The sequence below is a fragment of the Acanthochromis polyacanthus genome, chromosome 22, assembly GCF_021347895.1.
Source record: "Acanthochromis polyacanthus isolate Apoly-LR-REF ecotype Palm Island chromosome 22, KAUST_Apoly_ChrSc, whole genome shotgun sequence".
Lineage (NCBI taxonomy): Eukaryota > Metazoa > Chordata > Actinopteri > Pomacentridae > Acanthochromis > Acanthochromis polyacanthus.
The window spans coordinates 9,455,811-9,479,328 of record NC_067134.1 but is presented as its reverse complement, the minus strand read 5'-3'; the positions used below and the strand labels follow the sequence as shown (position 1 = coordinate 9,479,328).

General features: G+C 39.1%; 1 protein-coding gene across 1 annotated transcript in view; it reads right to left on the bottom strand.

The window, feature by feature from the left end:
- Positions 1-2,582: 2,582 nt before the first annotated feature.
- The window catches only part of LOC110972345 (DNA-binding protein SATB2-like), a 35,355-nt gene continuing 14,419 nt past the window's right edge, over positions 2,583-23,518 (bottom strand). The window contains exons 6-11 of the mRNA XM_051943552.1: positions 19,689-19,739; positions 18,373-18,869; positions 17,981-18,193; positions 16,532-16,684; positions 11,269-11,460; positions 2,583-5,745 (exon numbers count right to left, since the gene is read on the bottom strand). Of these exons, the coding sequence (XP_051799512.1) occupies positions 5,158-5,745; positions 11,269-11,460; positions 16,532-16,684; positions 17,981-18,193; positions 18,373-18,869; positions 19,689-19,739 (1,694 nt within the window). The 3' untranslated portion in view covers positions 2,583-5,157. The remainder of the gene's footprint in view (positions 5,746-11,268; positions 11,461-16,531; positions 16,685-17,980; positions 18,194-18,372; positions 18,870-19,688; positions 19,740-23,518) is intronic.

The following is a 23,518-nucleotide window of genomic DNA, read 5'->3' as shown; positions in this document are numbered from 1 at the left end:
GACATTTGAAAGTGACTCCAAACTTTTGAACGGTAGAATTTGTGGTCTTTAGTGCATGGAAGCGTTTGTTCTACACTAACTAGTGGCATTGGTGCTTAAACTCGCCTTCATTTACTCTTCTGAATCCGTGGAGAGAAAACAGGGAAAATGCTTCCAACGTGTCGGATGCCATTTAATGCTGAGCTTTGCCCTTTCTGTTCACACACACACAGTAGCTTTGTTGCATACATGAAATGCCACGCACACGGGAGTCTCCGTAACATCACACACGGCGCCACGTGTGCTGCGTTCAATGGCGTGTAAAGTGCTGCCGCTGCGAGTATTAGCCTGTTTATCAGAGTGTGTATTAACGCGCCGCTGCAGTGTGTGAGCGTGCTAGCAGGGGATCACAGGTGTGTTTGCAGCTCCGCAGAGAGCCCCTCCTTCCCCCCGTAACCCCGGCGCCCCCACCCCCACCCCCCACCCCGAGCATCCTGGGTAATATCAGCCCCGCGGAGCACCTGCGTCCTCGTCCCACAGCACACTCACACGCTCACACACACCTCTAATGGCCTCGCGTCGGCCTGCCATACGGCTCTAATAGCCAGCTGTGTGAGCAGGAAACCGGCGGAGCGTGCCGACACTCACTGATGCAGTTGTAATATTAGATGTGAGTTAACTGTGATCTCCAATTAGTTTTCATCGCTCTCCAAAACAACCGATGAACGCGGAGGGGGTGGGGGGAAATAAAGGATATGTCACGCTTTAACTGCAACTTTTTTAGCGATGCTGGGTTCGTGGGCTGCGTCTTATAATGCGATGTGTCTGAGTAACGGAAAGAGTGTCTCCAGAGGACAACAGACTGTTTTACTCACATGTCTCACAGTGAGAATGGTGGTGAAACTGCCTGGGGAGGGACCTCAGGACTGCATTATAAGTGCCTGATAAGTGGTTAAATAGACCAGATTCCAGCTGAGTCATGTTCTGTTCTACACCAAGTCCTCGGTTTACGACGTCCTCAGCCTACGGCATTTCGTGGCTACATCACCATCTCCCATAAATTTATTCAAAAAGTCTTGTTCCATCATTCCGACGTTGCTCCATCGGAACAGAATTCCGACATAAATCCAGGAACCTTTGTATAAGTCACCTTAAGTGGCTCATTTGTTTAGCTAATGCCTCCAAAAGCGCTAAAACTGCCTGGGGAGGGATTTCAGGACTGTATTATAAGACTCTGATAAGTGTTGATGTAGACCAGTTGCCGATTAGTCATGTTTTTTTATTTTTTTAGTGTCTTATTTTTAAATTAGTCCCTTCTCAGGCAGTTTTAGCGTCTCAGAACTGTGGTTGCATATCCCAGTTTCACACCGAGTCACGTTATGTTCTTTTTAAAGCTAATCCAAATGCGCCAAAACTGCCTGGGGAGGGATCTCAGTACTGTATTATAAGTTCCTGATAAACCAATTTCAGATTAAGTCATGCAACTTGGGAGTGGGAATAAAGACCTGAAGCTCCCCACTTCTTCGTGTCTTATTGTGTCTTTTTGTATCATTATTGTGTTAATTTTACCCCATTGTGTTATTTTTCTGCGTCATTGTAGGCTGGCCTCTATAAGCTCCAACACCTTACATCCCATCGTCTTCCTAACCAGGTCTTCATGCTAACGTCTCCCAGCCAGACAGATATTTTTATTCCACAGCGATCAGGACTTAAATGTGCGTCGTACAGAAGATTTAAAGATGCCGTGCCCCCCACCCATCTAATTGCATCGTACGCTTTATGTTGTGCTGTTTTTACCCTCATGTGTCTGTGGTTGGGTTGTGAAGGACTGTGCATTCTGTGTTTGCATTTGACAGCTGTTCTTTTTATAATGCCTGTGGCTGCAGTTATGGTATGCAGAGCCGGGGAGTGGAATGACAGACACTCAGCCGACAATCTTTACACACTTTTCCTCTTTGCATGCGGCTATTTTTTGTCTCATTTTTGAGTCAGTTTTGATCATTTCTGTCTTTTTGTGTCGTTTTTGCATAATTTGTGTCTTTTTGGGTTATTTTTGGATCAATTTTGTCATTTCGTATCATTTTGTGCCTTTTTGTGTCATTTTGTGAATTTTTTCTATTCTTTTGTGTCATTTTTGTTTAATTTTGCATCATTTTGTGTCATTTTAGTGTCAATTTTGTATAATTTTTGTGTAGTTTTTCTATTTCTTGTATCATTTTGATCATTTTTTTCATTTTTGCCTAATTTAGTGTCATTTCTTTTCATGTGTTTTCTTGTGTCATATTGTCATTTTTCTATTTTATATAATTTGTCAATTTTGTGTCATTTATCATATTTGTGTGTGTGTCATTTTTTCTATTATTTCATGCAATTTTTGTCTTTTTGTCTCATTTTGATCATTTTTGCGTCTTTTTGTGTTGTTTTAGCATCCTTTTGTGCTGTTTTTGTGTCTTGTGTAATTTTTTTTGCTATTTTAGCATCTTTTTCTGTCATTTTAGTGTCTTTTTGTGACATTTTCACGTCATTTCGTATCATTCTTGCGTAACTTTGTGTCATTGTGTGCCATCTTCAGCTTCCACAAGGCAAACGCCCCACACAGAGGGTACTTTGGAAAATGTTTTATCAGATTTTCATGTCCCGCCCACAACAGAATCAAAGAACATCAAAGTGGAATAAATCAGACTTTGTGTCAAAACTGAAATCATTTGTTTTCGTCCTTCGTGGCACAGATTACACCAGACAGTGTAAAGTGACAGTGGTTGCATCCTGGTTCACGTTTGCATGGGGACTGTCTACGTCTTGGGTCATAACGTACAGAATAATGTTCACTTCCTGTCCAGTCTGTTGCAGAAACCATCAGTGAAAGTTCAGATTCTTCTTCCTGCTTGTCCTGTTTTCAGTCACATTTACAAAGACGTCTGCGGTCACATCAAAGGAAATCAGAACAAACTTAGAATTACAACGAGGATATGTAGATTTCAGTAAATAGAACTACCAGTAATAAATATCATTGGGAGGAGAGTGTTGGACGCAAACAATGCAGGAACCTCCTGAAGCATCATGGGAGAGATAAACTTCTCATAAAGGGTCTTTCTGTTTAATTGGATCCCACCTCAGCAAGAATGTGTTTCCATCTCTGCTGCAGTCTGTCCATGCGTTTGGTAAAGAAATATTCATTTGGAATGATCGGAACAGGCTAAGGTGAGGAAACAGGAAGAGAGAGCACCCGTCGATGCATTTTTATGTATTCATCTATTCATTTATATTTATTTCTTCCTCTGAGGGTGACGACATGCATGGAAACAGGACTGAACAAAAACACAAACGCAGCAGGCAAACTTTAAGAAAACTTTCAAACTGTTCAACCTGTGACAACTTCCTGACCTCAGAGTTGATCCACCGCCTCGTCTTGTGCGTCTTTAAAGGATCAGACGGTCTGGCAGGTCGCAGTAAAATGCAGCTTCGTCTAACAGCAAGCGACTGCTCATATTCGTTGGACAATAGCTAGATGGAGGACAGAGTAGATGGAAACGTCGTCTTGTGGACACCTGAACAAAGACTGCCTTCCCTCCTCATCGATGCCCAACAACCAAGATGACATCCTGTTTGTTCACTTCACGTTTCAACAAGAAAATGCCCTTCCTCGTGTCTCCAGAATCTGTCCTTGTTCCGGTCAAACTTTCAAACTGCTCAATCTGTGACAACTTCCTGAGCTCAGAGTTGATCCACAGCCTCGTTTGTAGAATCTCTGAAGGATCACACCGTTTGACCAGTTGCCAGAAAATGCAGCTTTACTCAAACGACAAGAGATGAGAATGGGCTGCTGATCACCCACAACTCCAACATCTATCCTCTGAGGTCATTTTGCAAAGTTGTTTGGGATCGGCTTCAGAGTTGTGATTAATTTGCTGGTGAGAAGAAACTGGAGACTATCTGCTCAAGCCGAGAGGACTCGCCAAAGGGAAGCAACTTTAGCAAGACCTTCATCGTCTACGTCAGGCGACCGCTCACATTTGTTGGACTTTAGCTAGATGGAGGATGATTGGAGCAGATGGAAACGTCGTCTTGTAGACGTCATACGAACCCTGAACGAAAACTACGTTCTCTCCTTGTCGATGCCAAACAATCGAGATGACATCCTGTTTTTTCACTTGACGTTTTAACAACAAAACGCACTTCCTTGTGTCTCTAGAATCTATCCTTCTGCAATAACAGCTAGAAACTGTTCCGGTCAACATGGAACAGTTACATGGCTTTGTCTGGTGTGTCTTTAAAGGATCAGACAGTCCAACCAGTCACCGTAAAATGAAGCTTTATTCAAACGAAAAGAGATGAGAGTGGGCTGCTGGATACCCACAGCCCCCAACATCTATCCCTTGAGGTCATTTTGCAAAGTTGTTTGAGATCAGCTTCAGAGTGTTGATTAACTTGTTGGTGAGAGCAAACCGGAGAATATCTGCTCAAACTGGGAGGACTCACCAAAGGGAAGCGACTTTAGCAAGACCTTCGTCTAACAGCAGGCGACCGCTCACGTCTGTCGGACTCAAGCTAGATGGAGGGCAATCAGAGCAGACATAGACGTCGTCTTGTGGACAAACAAGACAAACAAAGACTACCTTCACTCCTCGTCGATGCCCAACAACCGGTGTCTCTACAATCTGTCCTTCTGTAACAACAGCTGGAAACCTTTCCCGTTCTGCCACCCGTCAAACATCTGCTCTGGATGTCTGACAACCTGATCGTGTTTCCATCAGATGACGACCTCTTTAACTGCGAGACTCTATCGTATATCTTATACGTCAGTGTTTTATCATCTGTTGTGTCTGCGTTTGTGTTTTTGTTCAGTATATTGAAGCACCGTTTGATCAAAGCTCCCATAAAAACTGTTGATTTAACTTGTAGAATCTGAGCTGGACGTAAATCAGAGGATTGTGCTTCAGGTTCCAGAGAGAGTTCTAGATTTTAAAAGGAGAGTTGTTGGGACGCCTTCGCAGTGCCACAACTTGGAGAAACAAACAATTAATGACAATTAATGTTTTTTTGTCAAAGTGGAATATCATTCCAAATACCCAACCTAGAGGTTCCTCCAGTCGTACATAAATATTCCTCCAGATTTTAAAGAGCTCTGAGCTGCAGCTCTGGTGAAGATGACCATGATGAAGACGTGTCTTGCTGCTGTTATCTCTGCTGCTCTGCAGAGTGAGGGCTGTCCACGCTGCTGTAGGGGGACGGAGACGAGGTTTTCCCATCAGCCCCTTCCTCCTTCTCCATCTCCACCTCCTCTCCTCCTTCTGTTCTCAGCACCTCCACTGATCCTCTCCCGTCCTCGCTGGACTCCTCGGTTCCAGACAGAGCCTCCTCCTCCCCTCGGCCCTCCGTCGGTCCGGCCTCGGCCTCGCTGGGACTGGAGCTGTCCCGGTCGTCCTCCCCGCCGCCGGCCTCCCGGCTCTGGCTGTGGTGCTTGACGTTGTAGCGCTGGTTCTGGAAGAACTTGACGATGGTGTGTTTGGGCAGGTCCAGCTGGGCCGACAGGGTGTGGATGGCCTCCTGGTCGGGGTAGAGTCCCACGTCCCCGATGAAGCTCTGCAGGATTCCCAGAGCCTCCAGGGAAATCCGAGTCCGCGACCGGGCCTTCTTGGTCCCCCCGCCGCCCAGGCCGGGGCTCATGTGCTGAAGTCTGTCCTCGGAGGGCTGCCGGACCGGCTGAGGGTCGTCGTGGATCGGGGATGGAGCCGTGAGAGGAGGCAGCGGCTGTCTGTGGAGGCTCTGTTTGAGAAAACAAAAGGACAGTTCAACAACAAACTCTATGACGCAGTTTGTCAACCGTTATTTGTTCACTGTGGCTCATTTTAAAGTCCTGCAGCTCAACGGAGACAGAACCATGAAGGAGGAGAGAAAATTCAGACATGACTTCTGCACAGAATGACACGGAATCACAGAAAGAGACCAAAATGGCACAAAAGGATGCTAAAATAACACAAAAATTACACAAAAGGACACAACAACAACATGGAGAGGTGTTAAAATGACATGAAAATGACACACAAAGGCACAAAATGACGCAAAAGGATGCTTAAATAACACAAAAATGACAAATAAGATGCAAAAATGAAGCTAAAAAGATGCAGAAGAGTAGACAAAGAGATAAAAATGACACTAAAATGGCACAAAAAGACACAAAACGACATGGAGAGGTGTTAAAATGACGTGAATATGACAATAAACAGCACAAAATCTCACAAAATTTACACAAAGACAGAAATGATGCAAAAGGATGCTTAAATAACACAAAAAGATTTTTAAAAAAATCACGGAGAGTTGATAAATTTTAAGAATTGCACAAAAACACACAAAAATGACAAATAAGATGCGAAACAGAAGCTAAAAAAAGAAGCTAAAAAATAGAGATAAAAATGGCACAGAGGAGTTAAAATGACATGAAGGACACAAAAAGACACAAAAAATGACAAAAGAATGCCAAAATAACACAAAATAGTATGGAATAAGATGCAAAACAGAAGCTAAAACGACACAAAAAGACACAAAATTACATGGAAAGGTGTTCTTTTGTGTCATTTTTATGTCATTTTAACACCTCTCCTCATTTTTGTGTCATTTTTGTCTGCTTACTTTTTGCACCTTTTGCCATTTTTGTATTATCCAAGCATCCTTTTGTGTCTTTTTCTGCCACTTTTCTGTTATTTTACCAATCTGTTGTCATTTTTCTGTCATATTTATATTATTTAAGCATCCATTTATTGTGTTTGTGTCTTTTTGTGTCGTTTTCATGTCATTTTTGTGGCGTTTTTTTAATCTCTGTCATTTTTGTGTGTTTGTGTGTAATTTCTGTGTCTTTTTGTGCCACTTTTTGTGCTGTTTTAGCATTCTTTTGTGCTGTGGTTGTGTCTTTATACCATTCTGGACATTAGATATTTCTCATTCTCTCTCCTTCTTCATGTTGTTTCCACTTTATATTGAAAAATGAACCACAGTGAAGAAAAATCTGACAGGATTTAAAAACAAACAAACAAAAAAACAGCCAGAAACTGGTGCTGGTGGCTCAGAGGGTTCATGAATTCCTCTTCTTGCAGCTGTGGATCAGAAACTCTGAAGACAACAAGCTTCTGTCTCCTTTAAACTCCTAAAAACCTCCGTCTTTCTGCGTCGACTCACCAAAGGAAACAGGCGGAAGTGTGACGCAGCAGCTTCCATCAGCCTCTACTAGAGCTTATTAACAGGGCGGGGCGGCCAGCACACCCAAACACAGGAATCCAGCACCATAAATCTGTGGTCCATCAAAATTAAAGGACCTAAATAAAGATAATGGCAATTCCTTTTTCTCTGCTTCAATAATTACAGGCTGTGTTCTGAATAATATTGAGGTTAGGGCCAGACTGGTTCTGGGGAGAGGGTGGGATGGAGGAGTGTTTAGCAGGAAATGTGTGGGCCGCTCATTTACCACTTCTATTTTCAATGACTTATGGGACAAACATGACAAAGAGGAGGGCTGCTGAGCGGAGCAGGTGGTGGGAACTCTCCTACACGCTGCCGACGCTGCCGTTTTCTCACTCGTAAAACACTTTGTGCTGCGGCCGAGAGCGGCGGCGCAGGATTACATGCAAAAAAAACAGACAAAAAGATAAAAATGACACAAACACGGCACAAAAAGACACAGAAATGGCATGGAGAGGTGCTAAAATGGCATGAAAATGACACAAAAAGGCAGAAAATGAGGCAAAAGGAGGCTTAAATAACACAAGAAGACACAAAAAGACACAAAAATGGCATGGAGAGGTGTTAAAATGACATGAAAATGACACAAAAAGGCAGAAAATGAGGCAAAAGGAGGCTTAAATAACACAAGAAGACACAAAAAGACACAAAAATGGCATGGAGAGGTGTTAAAATGACATGAAAATGACACAAAAAGTCAGAAAATACACATCAGGATGCTTAAATAACACAAGAAGACACAAAAAGACACAAAAATGGCATGGAGAGGTGCTAAAATGGCATGAAAATGACACAAAAAGGCAGAAAATGACGCAAAAGGAGGCTTAAATAACACAAGAAGACACAAAAAGACACAAAAATGGCATGGAGAGGTGTTAAAATGACATGAAAATGACACAAAAAGGCAGAAAATGAGGCAAAAGGAGGCTTAAATAACACAAGAAGACACAAAAAGACACAAAAATGGCATGGAGAGGTGTTAAAATGACATGAAAATGACACAAAAAGTCAGAAAATACACATCAGGATGCTTAAATAACACAAGAAGACACAAAAAGACACAAAAATGGCATGGAGAGGTGTTAAAATGACATGAAAATGACACAAAAAGTCAGAAAATGACACAAAAGGATGCTTAAATACGACAAAAATGACACAAAAATGGCATGGAGAGGTGCTAAAATGACATGAAAATGACACAAAAAGTCAGAAAATACACATCAGGATGCTTAAATACGACAAAAATGACACAAAAATGGCATGGAGAGGTGTTAAAATGACATGAAAATGACACAAAGAGGCAGAAAATGAGGCAAAAGGAGGCTTAAATAACACAAAAAGACACAGAAATGGCATGGAAAGGTGTTAAAATGACATGAAAATGACACAAAAAGGCAGAAAATGACACAAAAGGATGCTTAAATACAACAAAAATGACACAAAAATGGCATGGAGAGGTGTTAAAGTGACATGAAAATGACACAAAAAGGCAGAAAATGACAAAAGGATGCTTAAATAACACAAGAAGACACAAAAAGACACAAAAATGGCACGGAGAGGTGTTAAAATGACATGAAAATGACACAAAAAGGCAGAAAATGACAAAAGGATGCTTAAATACAACAAAAATGACACAAAAATGGCATGGAGAGGTGTTAAAATGACATGAAAATGACACAAAAAGTCAGAAAATACACATCAGGATGCTTAAATAACACAAGAAGACACAAAAAGACACAAAAATGGCATGGAGAGGTGTTAAAATGACATGAAAATGACACAAAAAAGGCAGAAAATGACGCAAAAGGATGCTTAAGCAACACAAAAATGACACAAGATACAAAACGGAAGCTAAAAAGATGCAAGAAAACAGACCAAGGAATTAAAATAACAGAAAGACACAAAAAGACAAAAAAAACAACGATGGAAAAGAATGTTTAAATGACACAAAAATGATACAAATCAACTGAAAATAACACAAAAAGGCACAAAATTACACAAAAGGACGCTTAAATATCACAAAAACTGCAAATAAGTTGCCAAAAAAAGCTAAAAAGATGGGAAAAAATAGAAGAAGAAATAAAAATGACAAAAAAAAGACACAAAATGACAAGGAGAGCTGTTAAAATGACATGAATATAATAAAAAAGAGAGAAATTCCACAAAAGGATGGTTAAATTACACAAAAATGACACAAAAAGACAAAAATGACATGGAGAGGTGTTAAAATGACATGAAAATGACACAAAATGAAGTAAAAAGGACGCTTATATAATACAAAAATAACAAATAAGATTCAAAACGGAAGTTAAAAAGCTGAAAAAAACAGGCAAAGTCAAAAAAATGACACAAAAATGGCCTCAAAAGACACAAAGATGACAAAAAGGGGCAAAACGGAAGTTAAAACGATGCAACGAGATAGACAAAGGTAAAAATGGCACAAAAAAAAAGACTTAAAATGACTCATGGAGAGGTGTTAAAATGACATGAAAATGACACAAAAAGATACAAAATGATGCAAAAGGATGCTTAAATAACACAAAAATGACAAATAAGATGCCAAACGGCAGCTTAAAAAAAGAAAAAAAATAGACCAAGAAATAAAACAGACACAAAAATGACATGGAGACGTGTTAAATCACATGTAAATGACACAAAACAGCCCAAAATCATGGAAAAAAGATGCTTAAACATCACAAAAATGATACAAAAGGACAGAAATTACACAAAACACTGCTAAAATAACACAAAAATCATACAAAAAGACACAAAAATGACAAGGAGAGGTGTTAAAATGTCATGAAAATAACATGAAAAGACATAAAAGATGCTTAAATAGCATAAAAATGACAAAAACGACATGAGAGTGTGTGAAAATGACATGAAAACGACACAAAAAGACACAAAATGATGCAAAAATAACACAAAAATGACACATAAGATGCAAAAGGGAAGCTAAAAAGATGCAAAAAAATTAGACAAAGATATAAATGACGCAAAAAAGACACAAAAAGAGCATGGCCAGGTATTAAAATGACATGAAAATGACACAAAAAGGCACAAAATGACCCAAAAGGATGCATAAATAACACAAAATTGACACATAAAACACAAAACAAAAGCTAAGAAGATGCAAAAAAAAAAATAGACAGAGATAAAAATGGCATAAAAAGACATAGAATGATGCAAAAGGATGCTAAAAAAAACACAAAAATGACACATAAGATGCAAAATGGAAGCTCCACTGCAAAAACTCCAAATCTTACCAAGTCTGTTTGTCTTATTTTTAGTCAAAATAAAATTGAAATGTTCTTGTTTACCTTGTGTCGTCCTCTGGGTCAAAGTGACCCATTTTAAAGTTTAAAAATGTGGGGAAAAAAATCTGATTTTCACAGTGAAAACACATTTTCAAAATTTTGGGGGAAATTTTTTAAAAACATTTTTGATGGGGAAAAAGAAATGCTAAAAACAAATATTCCTTTAAGAACATTCAGAAAAAAAATCAACCAAAATCCAGCGAATTTCGCTGGATTTTGGTTGATTTTTTTCCTGAATGTTCTTAAAGAAAATATTAGAAGTTTACTGATAAATATGTAATCACTTTAGATATTTTTTAGGATTTTTTTAGGGAGATTTTTCTTCATTTTTTTGGAAAATATTTACAATTTTCATGTTTTTTTTAATTTTATTTCTTGCCAAATTTGGGGATATTTTTTTTTTTAAACTATTTTGAAGGGAAACTTTTAAGGAACTTTCTTCCTAAAGATTTTGCAAATTTTTTATAAATTTGGGGGATTTTTTTGGCTGCATTTTTGGATTTTTTTCAGACACGGTAACAATATTTTTGGTGCCCATAAATGAGGACAACAGGAGGGTTAAGACACCTGAGTTTGACAATCCTGGTAAAATAGAGCTTAAAATAAATTTCCCAGCTGATTTTAAGTGTTCTAAATATCATATCTTATTTCAAGAAATCTCACCAAGTCATTTTTCACTTGTTCCATTGGCAGATTTTTTCACTTATTTCAAGGTAAAAATGCAGTGAACGCTGATCACCTGCTGGTCGGGGAGGTGCAGGACGGTGTGCAGGCGCTCGCTGTGCTGCTGCCTCGACTCCTCCTCGTAGATCTGGTCTCGGTCGGCCTGCGGCAGCGACAGGAACCTCCGGATGGTGCACAGGTTCTCCCACAGCGTTCGGTTCTCGGGGCTCGGACTCTCCTTCCACCTGAGCAGCTCACACAGCCAGCCCTGCAAAACACAAACGCACCATCAGGAGGAGAGAAGTCCAGGCATTCTGACGGCAAAAGGGACTTTAACACGCGTCATCTGACAGATAGTTACTGGAAAGTTTAGTTTATTCATCAGTAAAGTCGTTAAAAGGGACTCAGGGTAAACAGGCACAAAACGACCAGAAAGACATGCAAAGAACACAAAAACACAACGATTAGAATGCACCAAGAGGAGACCAAAAAATTCACGAAACACACAGAAACCTACAAAACAAGCAAAGAGTGACACATAAAACCACACAATCCACCTAAAACAGACACAAAACAACCAGAAAGACACAAATATGACACAAAAGGATGCAAAAATTACACAAAAAGACACAAAATTGGCACGAAAAGAAAAAGCATGACAAAGGATGCTTAAAATAACACAAAAATGACACAAAAGGATATTAAAAAAACACAGAAAATGACAGAAAAGGATACAAAAATAACAAAATCAACACAAAAATGACACAAAATGATGCTTAAATAACACGAAAATGACAAAAAGATGTTAAAATACCCAAAACGACACAAAAAAAGACACAAAAACTACACAATAGGATGCTAATATGATGTAAAAAATGACACAAAAGGATGCAAAAACGACACAAAGACACAAAACTGACACAAAAAGACACAAAATGAAAAAGACGCTTAAAATAACACAAAAAAGACACAAAGACACAAAATGACACAAAAGGATATTAAAAAAACACAAAAATGACAGAAAAGGATACTAAAAAACACAAAAACTACATGAAAAGAGACAAAAATGACAACAGGATGCTTAAATAACACAAAAATGACAGAAAGGGATGCAAAAATAACAAAATCAACACAAAAATGACAACAGGATGCTTAAATAACACAAAAATGACAGAAAGGGATGCAAAAATAACAAAATCAACACAAAAATGACACAAAAGGATGTTTAAATAACACAAAAATGACACAAAAAGATGTTAAAATACCCAAAACGACACAAAAAAAGACACAAAAACTACACAATAGGATGCTAATATGATGTAAAAAATGACACAAAAGGATGCAAAAACGACACAAAGACACAAAACTGACACAAAAAGACACTAAAATGAAAAAAAGATGCTTAAAATAACACAAAAAAGACACAAAGACACAAAATGACACAAAAGGATATTAAAAAAAAACACAAAAATGACAGAAAAGGATACTAAAAAACACAAAAACTACATGAAAAGAGACAAAAATGACAACAGGATGCTTAAATAACACAAAAATGACAGAAAGGGATGCAAAAATAACAAAATCAACACAAAAATGACACAAAAGGATGTTTAAATAACACAAAAATGACACAAAAAGATGCTAAAATACCCAAAACGACACAAAAAAGACACAAAAACTACACAATAGCATGCTAATATAACGTAAAAAATGACACAAAAGGATGCAAAAATGACACGAAGACACAAAACTGACACAAAAAGACACAAAAATGAAAAAAAGATGCTTAAAATAACAAAAAAGACACAAAGACACAAAAAGATATTAAAAAAACACAAAAATGACAGAAAAGGATGGTAAAAAAAACAAAAACTACATGAAAAGAGACAAAAATGACAACAGGATGCTTAAATAACACAAAAATGACAGAAAGGGATGCAAAAATAACAAAATCAACACAAAAATGACACAAAAGGATGTTTAAATAACACAAAAATGACACAAAAAGATGTTAAAATACCCAAAACGACACAAAAAAGACACAAAAACTACACAATAGCATGCTAATATAACGTAAAAAATGACACAAAAGGATGCAAAAATGACACGAAGACACAAAACTGACACAAAAAGACACAAAAATGAAAAAAAGATGCTTAAAATAACAAAAAAGACACAAAGACACAAAAAGATATTAAAAAAACACAAAAATGACAGAAAAGGATGCTAAAAAAAACAAAAACTACATGAAAAGAGACAAAAATGACAACAGGATGCTTAAATAACACAAAAATGACAGAAAGGGATGCAAAAATAACAAAATCAACACAAAAATGACACAAAAGGATGTTTAAATAACACAAAAATGACACAAAAAGATGTTAAAATACCCAAAACGACACAAAAAAGACACAAAAACTACACAATAGCATGCTAATATAACGTAAAAAATGACACAAAAGGATGCAAAAATGACACGAAGACACAAAAAGACACAAAAATGATTAAAAAGATGCTTAAAATAACACAAAAAGACACAAAGACACAAAAAGATATTAAAAAAAACACAAAAATGACAGAAAAGGATGCTAAAAAAACAAAAACTACATGAAAAGAGACAAAAATGACAACAGGATGCTTAAATAACACAAAAATGACAGAAAAGGATACAAATGTGACACAAAAAGACATAAGACCGACACAAAAACAACAAAAAGATGCTCAAATACAAAAATAACACCAGACACAAAAATGACACAAAAGGATGCTTAAATAACAAAAATCACAACTTTAAGCATATTTGAGCATCCTTTTGTGCCATTCTGTGCCCTTTTGTGTTATTTTTAAGTCATTCTAACGTCTCTTTATCTACTTTTTGTGTTCTTATTTCAGCATGTCTCAGTTCTCTCCTCCTCCATGGTTGGTCTGTTTCTGTAGAGCTGCAGGACTTTAGATTGAAAAATGACGCTAACACTGAGGAAAGTCCACCTCGTGTGTCGATGATTTAAGCTCCATTCTCTCCGTTTACGGTAAAATGCTAATTTCTCAGGAGCTTTTTAATGAAACGTAAACATCAGTGGTACATGAGCAGAGAACCTCAGTCAGACTGTGTCCTCCGTTTGTTCACAGCGCAGTAAAAGTTGTTCCCTCAGAGCAGGAAGAAGAGGCAGAAGGAAAGCTGTGTGGAGATTGCATTATCTCTGCTAGGCTGACCCAGGATCTGCCACCAGCTGTTGTTTATACCCAGCCTTCAGCCTGGAAAGACACCGTAATGATGCCACCGTCGCTCCGTCGTCTGTCCCGTTCCTCCACTCCAGTGAATTCATGCTTTCGGTCCTTTTCCACGTTTATACACATCTTTTCCTCCACCTCTGTCTGCTCTGCTGACTGACTAGCTGGATAACAGCAGGAAGAAGCAAACATTACACCTTTTAAAAAGGCTCATGTTTTATATGTTGGTCTCTGGTGTCGCTCTGCTCGGCCTCCACTGCCGTCTTCACTTCCTGTTTGGTTTTGGGGCTTATTTCCTTTAGTTTTGTCATCAGCAGGTGAAATGCAGCTCGGTTGGACTCAGGTCAGCTGATTGGGATATTGCACAACATTTCACTTCTTAACCTTAAAAACCTTTTTGGTCACCCAGGGTTGGAGTTAAAGTGACATGAAAATGACAAAAAAAACTCAAAAATGTTGCAAATGGATGCTAAAACAACAAAAAAAGACACAAAATGATGAAAATGGATGCTAAAATGACAAAAAGTATGCAAAAATGATGAAAATGGATGCTAAAATGACAAGAAAAGACACAAAAATGAAGAAAACGGATGCTAAAATAACAAAAAACACACAAAAATGATGAAAATGGATGCTAAAATGACAAAAAAAGACACAAAAATGAAGAAAATGGATGCTAAAACAACAAAAAAGACACAAAAATGATGAAAATGGATGCTAAAATGACAAAAAAAGACACAAAAATGATGAAAATGGATGCTAAAATGACAAAAAAAGAAACAAAAATGATGACAATGGATGTTAAAATGACAAAAAAGACACAAAAATGATGAAAATGGATGCTAAAATGACAAAAAGTATGAAAAAATGATGAAAACGGATGCTAAAATAACAAGAAAAGACACAAAAACAATGAAAATGAATGCTAAAATGACAAAAAAAGACACAAAAATGATGAAAATGGATGCTAAAATAACAAAAAAACACAAAAATGATGAAAATGGATGCTAATATGACAAAAAAAGTATGAAAAAATGACGCAAAAGAATTCTAAAATAACCAAAAAAATTATGCAAAAGGAACACTAAATAACAAAAATGAAAAAACGATGCAAAAGAACGCTAATAATAACAAAAAAGACACAAAAATGATGCAAATGGGTGCTAAAATTATTAAAAAGATGCAAAACTGATGCAGAAGAATCCTATAACAAAAAAGATGCAACAATGATGCAAATGGATGCTAAAATAACAAACAAGATGTACAAAAAGGCTAAACTTATGCAAATGGATGCTTAAAAAACACAAAATGGCACAAAAACACTCAGAAATGACAAAAAAATGCTAAAAATGACACTTAAATAACACAAAAAGACACAAAAATGATGCAAAAAAGATGCTTAAATAACAAAAAAATGCAAAAAGACACAAAAATTACCACAAAGATATGCAAGGAATGCTAAAAGAGTCTGGTGGCCATGATACTACCACCACCATGCTTCTCCATGATTCTCCATTGTCTTGGCAGATTCCCATCCTTTGTTGTTTAACTGGCAGCTCCACCATCATAATTGCTGTTGTTGTTGTTGGACCACCTGATTTCACAACATTCACACCTGGACACAGGTGAGTCCTGGTCATTAATGGACCATCAGTCACATGAGCTAGAGGAACCATAAACTCTATAACTCCCCATCAGTCAGCCAGACCTAAAGAAGAACCTTGGATGAAGGTGGAACGTCTTCAAGAACCTACAAGAGAAGTCCAGCTGATTTCTACTGAAGCTCCTACCATCACCAGTGCTTACTGTCTCTCTTTTTAAGAATGGCCCAAACAGTTGATTTGGCCACACCTGGTGTTTTTGCAAACTTTCCGATGGCTTTCTTTGGATATTTTGTGCTTCATCAACAGTGACAGCTCTTTGGACTTCATCTTGAGAATTGACCGCACGTGAAATGAACTCCAGATCTTTAACCTGCTACTTGTAAATGAAAAAATAAGGGAATACCACACCTGGACATGGAACAGCTGAGCAGAACATCACTTTTGCTCCCTTAAAAAGCTGTTTTTCAGGAAAAGCTGATCAGTTTTGTGTGTTCCTGGACTGACCTGACTCTTATTGGCGGCCACCTTGGCGAACAGAGCTTGGGAGACCTTCGCCCTCTTCATCTCCTGCTGGATCTCCTCATAGATTCCTGACGTGATGCTCACCAGGGAGTCGAGCTTCAGCTGCAGCTCTGGACCGGGCATGTTGCATTTTGTCTGCACGCGACAAACACAAGCTGGATTAAATACAGGTGTGATAAAAGTGGAAGGACTGTGTTTGTGTTCAAGCACTCCCGCCATGGAGCTCCCTGTGCCTGGACCAGGATTTATCGGTCATAAAAACACAACAAGCAGCAGTTTTCCCCATGTGTTGCACAGCTACAAATACAGTGGATGTTGCATTTGTGGTACTTCAGTTCAGGTTTCATTTTTAGAATGCATTCATGAACCATCCGAACACTAAAGCTTGCTGGCAGGTTTGAAAAGACACAAAAATGACACAAAAGGATGGTAAAATAACACAGAAAGATGCAGATGTCGGTACATGTTAGCAATTACTTGTTGTGTTGGTATTTGTTGGCGTATCTTTGCGTGTCGGTAGGCGTTGGCGTATCTTTCCGTGTCGGTAGGCGTTGGCGTATTTTTATGTGTTGGTAAGATGTTGGCGTATCTTTACGTGTCGGTAGGTGTTGGCGTATTTTTATGTGTTGGTAAGATGTTGGCGTATCTTTACGTGTCGGTAGGTGTTGGCGTATTTTTATGTGTTGGTAAGATGTTGGCGTATCTTTACGTGTCGGTAGGTGTTGGCGTATCTTTGCGTGTCGGTAGGTGTTGACGTATCTTTGCATGTTGGTAGGTGTTGACATACCTGTACATGTTGATAAATGTTGTCGTATCTTTGCGGGTCAGTAGGTGTTGGCGTATCTTTCCGTGTCGGTAGGTGTTGGTGTATCTTTGCGTGTCGGTCGGTGTTGACGTATCTTTGCGTGTCGGTCGGTGTTGACGTATCTTTGCGTGTCGGTCGGTGTTGACGTATCTTTGCGTGTCGGTCGGTGTTGACGTATCTTTGCGTGTCGGTCGGTGTTGACGTATCTTTGCGTGTCGGCCGGTGTTGATGTATTTTTGTGTGTCGATAGTTGTTGACGTATCTGTACATTTTGATAAATGTTGGCGTGTCTTTGCGGGTCAGTAGGTGTTGGCATATTTTTCCGTGTCGGTCGGTGTTGACGTATCTTTGCGGGTCAGTAGGTGTTGGCATATCTTTCCGTGTCGGTAGGTGTTGGTGTATCTTTGCGTGTCGGTCGGTGTTGACGTATCTTTGCGTGTCGGTCGGTGTTGACATATCTTTGCATGTCGGTCGGTGTTGACGTATTTTTGTGTGTCGATAGTTGTTGATGTATCTGTACATTTTGATAAATGTTGGCGTGTCTTTGCGGGTCAGTAGGTGTTGACATATCTTTGCGTGTTGGTAGGTGTTGGCGTACCTGTACATGTTGATAAATGTTTGCGTACCTGTGCGTGTCGGTAGGTGTTGGGGCTGGAGGCGTGGCTGCTGGAGTGGATGTGGTTGGTGCTGGCGCTCCGCTCCCTCTCCTCCTGGTAGATGCGATCTCGGTCTGACTCCGGCAGGTTCAGGAAGTTCTGCATGGCCTTCAGGTTGACCAGCAGCGACTGGGAAGCAGAGCGGGGATCTTCCTCCTTACGAAGGATCTCCGACAGCAGACCCTGCAGGATGAAATCCACACGTTAGAATGAATCCAGTGTCGTGTAAGCTCATCAGACTCAGAAAACACTTTGCTGGGTCATTGGCAGGACACACGTACAGAAAAACGGACACATTAATGAACGATAATCTGACAGATCATTGTTGGTTTCACCTTCACCTGAGCTGCTGCTGACTCTACCTGTGTGCGGTTGAAAGCCACCCGGGCGAACACGGCCTGCGACACGCTGGCCCTCTTCAGCTCGTTCCTGACCTGCTGGTAAATGTCGAAGGAGACTTCGGTCCCGGAGCAGCTGAGGCCGGGCTCGGCGGTGCCCACCTTACAGGCCCGTGAGATGGGCGGGTGGTTGAGGAACTGCTGGTTGACTCCCGGTGGGTGCTGGTGGGCCAGCAGGCGGCTGACGGCCAGCTGCTGGTTGAGGAGGTGGGCCATGGCCAGCTGCTGACGGACCAGCTGAGGGGGCAGCAGACCACCGTGGGGCAGGAGCGGTGGAGCCTGGGGCCGCAGGGGGGGACTGGGGTGGTTCTGTCCGTGGGGCTGGGTGGGGGGCTGCGCGTCCCCGACGACACTCTTGATGGGAAGAGCTCCAGGGCCGCCCAAGGAGCTTAGATGGGTCGGAGAGGGCAAAAGAGACGCAGGACGATGGCTGAGGACGCTCAGGTCGAAATCCCTCTCCACTGTGTCAACAAACAAACAAACAAATAAATAAATAAACAAACAAACTGGTGAATTTAGAAGGAGCTTTATTACCTACACGTGCAGATAAAGGCTTCTTAAACTCACATATGACCGATCGCCAACACTGACCCACTGCACAGACAGTCTTATGTTTTGAACATCCACTTATTTATGATTTTTGGCCAAATCCTGAAACTGAGAGGTCTTAAACACCAAACTGAGGATTTTTTTCCAGGATTTGCTGTGTTCTCTCTGTTCACCAGAAACTCCTGAAGAAGCTCGTAAACTTCAAGAGACGTGGACATCTGAAAGTGGCGTCTGGTTCAAGAGATTTATTGTAGATTTCCATTGGGGGAAAAATGATAAAAATGTTTGAGTTTAACCTAAAAAATGGCTTTCTGATACTAAAGATGATTCCTACAAAGTCTTAAGAAGGTTAGAGAGGGTTTAGAGATGGTCGAGGGGCTGACTTTATCCTCTCTCTTGGGCCTTTGGGTATTTATGTGGACACAGCTCATTTCAAACATGTCTGCCAGTGCACCGAAGGATTAATATTCCTTTTTTTAAGTCTGGTTAGCACCATCGGTAACAAGGTCATAACTTAACTCACAGTTTAAAATCTACTAAATCGATGAAGCAACAGAAATTTCTTCTATGGTATCTACAAACAATTTTTCTGTTGATGTGTCTACAAAGAGAATTTGTGAAATGATGTTTTAGGGGCCAGAATTTTATTTAAAACTGAGCAGGAAGTGGAAAAGAGGCCATTTGTCCAATCAACGACATCCAAAAGCTTATGTTTAATTAGATGGACGCACCTTTTATGTCCGACTTCTCCTGCGATGACCACATCTTCTCCATATATTCACCTAAAATGGCAGAATAACAGAGCAGTCGGTCAGTTTATTCAGCCTCCTGACGGTCCTTGAAACAATCGTGTGAACAAAAAACTTTAAAATATTTCATAAAAAATTATCTCATTAGTAAATAAACTGCTCCAATCAGATGAAATAAAAAACTAGAAATTCTGTGCTGCTCAGCACAATTATGGAAAGATTAATGCCTCAGATGTGACTAACCGTCACGTAACAGAAATTCATGGATTGAACTGCAGGCAGTGTAGAAGTGTGGAAACAAACTAATGTCATTATCTCCATGTCATTTTGTTTCCTATTATGTCTGAGATGGATGGATGGATGGATGGATGGATGGATGGATGGATACCTTATTAATCCTGAGGCAAATTCAAGTATTGGTATGGTATTTTAGCATCCTTTTGTGTCATGTTTATGTCAGTTTAACATCTCTCCATGTTATTTTGTGTGTCACTTTTGTGTTATTTTACCATCCTTTTGTGTCATTTTTGTCTTTGTGTGATTTGCATGTCATTTTAACACCTCTCCATATCATTGTGTCTTTTTGTGTCATTTTCGTATCATTTCTGTCTTTTTGTGTCATTTTTGTTATTTTAGCATCCTTTTGTGTCATTTTCATGCCATCTTAACTTCTCTCCATATTATTTTTTGTGTCATTTTTGTGTGTTTTTTGTTATTTTAGGATTTTTTTTGCTTCATTTGCATCATTGCTCTGTCTTGTTGTGTTGCTTAAGCATCATTTTGTGTCATTTTGTGTCTTTTTGTTATTTCGTGTCATTTTAACACCTCTCCATGTTATTTTGTGTCTGTGTCTTATTTACCATCGTTTTGTCTCTTTTTGTGCTATTTTAGCATCATTTGTGTCATTTTGTATCAATTATGTGTTATTTAATTATCTTTTGTGTCATTTTTCTGTCTTTTTGTATCATTTTTGTGTTATTTAAGCATTTTTGTGTCATTTGTGTGTTATTTTTGTGCTATTTTAGCATCTTTTGTGTCATTTTTCTGTATTTTTGTATCATTTTTGTGTTATTTAAGCATTTTCGTGCCATTTTTGTGCTATTTTAGCATCTTTTGTGTCATTTTTCTGTCTTTTTGTGTTATATAAGCATTCTTTGTATCGTTGTTTGTCTTTTTCTGTTATCTTAGCTTCCTTTTGTGTCTTTCTGTGCTGTTTTGTGTCATTTTTGTGTTATTTTACCATCCTTGTGTGCATTTTTGTGTTATTTACACATCCTTTGGTTCATTTTTCTGTCATTTTGTGTTATTTTAGCATCCTTGTGTGCCATTTTTGTGTTATTTACACATCCTTTGGTTCATTTTTCTGTCATTTTGTGTTATTTTAGCATCCTTTTGTGTCATTTTTCTGTTATTTTACAATCCTTACGTGCCATTTTTGTCTCTTTATGTCATTCTGTGTCGTCCTACACCTTAAACGTTTCACTTTCACTTCCTTTCCTCCAGATAAGATCACCAAATCAGTCTGTCTTTTCACCAGCCTCTGTGCTCAGGCCTGCTTCTTATTAGGCTTCCACCCGGTTTGGTTGAGAGTCACATTTTCAGTTATTAGGGGAGTAAAAGTTGGAGTGAGGTTTGGCAGGGCGTCAGGTTTTCACCTTCCCAGTAAGAAGAGCTCTTATTGCCGAGCTGTTTTCCATTAGGGGCTAAGAGCATTTCGTTTTGTCATGTGTATCAGCGGTGACATTAATGCGAACCATGTGTGACAGTTCCTTCCTACCGAGAGCCGTCAGCGGCAGACGTCTCATGCAGCAGATTGGACACATAAAGGCCGACACGCGTGTTCACACACATGCAGGGGGTGGACAGGAGAATGGGAACGCCGCGCTAAAAAGCATCGCAGGACGAAGGCGGCGAGGCGCTGAGTCACATCAACTTCAGGCGCGAGTAGCGTTGAGTGTCAGTCGCTTTTAAAACAAAGTGTCTGACAGTCTTCACCTTTGAGTTTTCAAAGCAACAGACGGAAAATAAGAGCATAAACAGCTGGCGGTGGAGGTGTACAAAGTTTTTAACAAACCTACGGATCTGAGAAATAACCGGGACAGAAGTGTGAAAAGCATCAGTGTGTTTTAACCGTCTGAAGCCCTGCAGACATGAAAAGCACATCTGCTGAAATTACACCATTTAACATAAAGAATCATCGGATTTCCTGAGGGTCCCTGAACTTAGCATGTGTGCCTTTTTATTGTGTCACTAATATTTACCAAATTTACGCTTGAAATCATGACATTTCACGTCCTCTTTTCTATTTGACAAACATTCACCAGAATCCATAAAAAACAAAAAATTCTACACTTTATAACAAAACTGAGAAGCTATAAATGACTCAGCTGTGACAAACAATGACGTGACAAAAATTCTTGGAGTTTTCGGCTGAACTACAGGCAGCTTATACCTGGAGCAGGCAAAATTTAAAATCTGAGTAGAAAATTTTCAAGTCACTTCTTTTAAAAAATCTGCTCAAAAATAGAGGTTACGCTAGTCAGATTCTGTAAGAAACTAAAAATTCTGCACTTCTAATCAAAATCATGAAGCTATAAATGGCTTGGCTGCGACAAACAGCAATGTGACAAAAATTCTTGGGGTTTTCGGCTGAACTGCAGGCAGTGTTTACATGGAGCAGACTATATTTTAAATCCAAGTAGTAAAATCAACATCTCATTATTTAAAAAAAATAAATCAGCTCAAAAATATTGGTAATGCTAATCACATTCCGTAAAAAAGAAAAAATTCTACACTTCCTACCAAAATCATGAAGCCATAAATGACTCAGCTGTGACAAAGAATGACGTGACAAAAATTCTTGGAGTTTTCGGCTGAACTGCCGGCAGTGTTTACACAGATCAGACAAAATTTTAAACCCGAGTACAAAAATTAAAAATCACTTATTTAAAAAAAAAAATCTACTTAAAAATATAGGTTATGCTAATCAGATTCCCTGAGAAAGACAAAAATTCTCCATAATAAAACAGCAAAGCTATAAATGACTCAGCTGCGACCAACAGTGACGTGGCAAAAATTCTTGGAGTTTTCGGCTGAACTGCAGATGTTGTTTACACAGAGCAGATGACATTTTAAACGCAAGTAGTAAAATTTAAAAGCACTTCCTAATTTAAAAAAATCAGCTCCAGAATATTGGCAATGCTAGTCAGATTTTGTAAAAAATAAAAAATTCTGCATTTCTTATTGAACTCATGAAGCTATAAATGACTCAGCTGTGACAAACAGTGACAAGACAAAAATTCTTGGACTTTTCAGCTGAACTGCAGACTTAAACTCTCCTAAACTGTTGTTTGAACAAGCAAAAAGCTTCGACTTTTACGAACTTTTATTACTGAGCACAATAAAGATGCTTTACAAAGAATATTGGAAACCACTACTTGGATTAAAACACACATATTTCTTTATTGGGGGGATTTACTGTAGAAATCTGTCCCATTATTCAGCCTTTAAAAGATAATTAGTGATCATTTTACTCTTGAGCCATCTATTAACTCACATTATGAGCTGGATTTAGCTAAAAACTGCTTCAAACTGTCATTCAGGCGCAACTTTAGACGTCATAATTTGTGTGAGAGCTCAAACCTGCAGCTAATTAACAGCAGCGTGGTTTGATTAGACTCAGACAGCAGATATATTCACAAACATCGCTCCATAATCACAAAAACACCGACTCGTCGCCCACTGAGCTGCTCCACTTTACAGTCGCTGACTTTCTCAGGGACAGTTTTTGGACACAAAGAGCAACTTTTAGT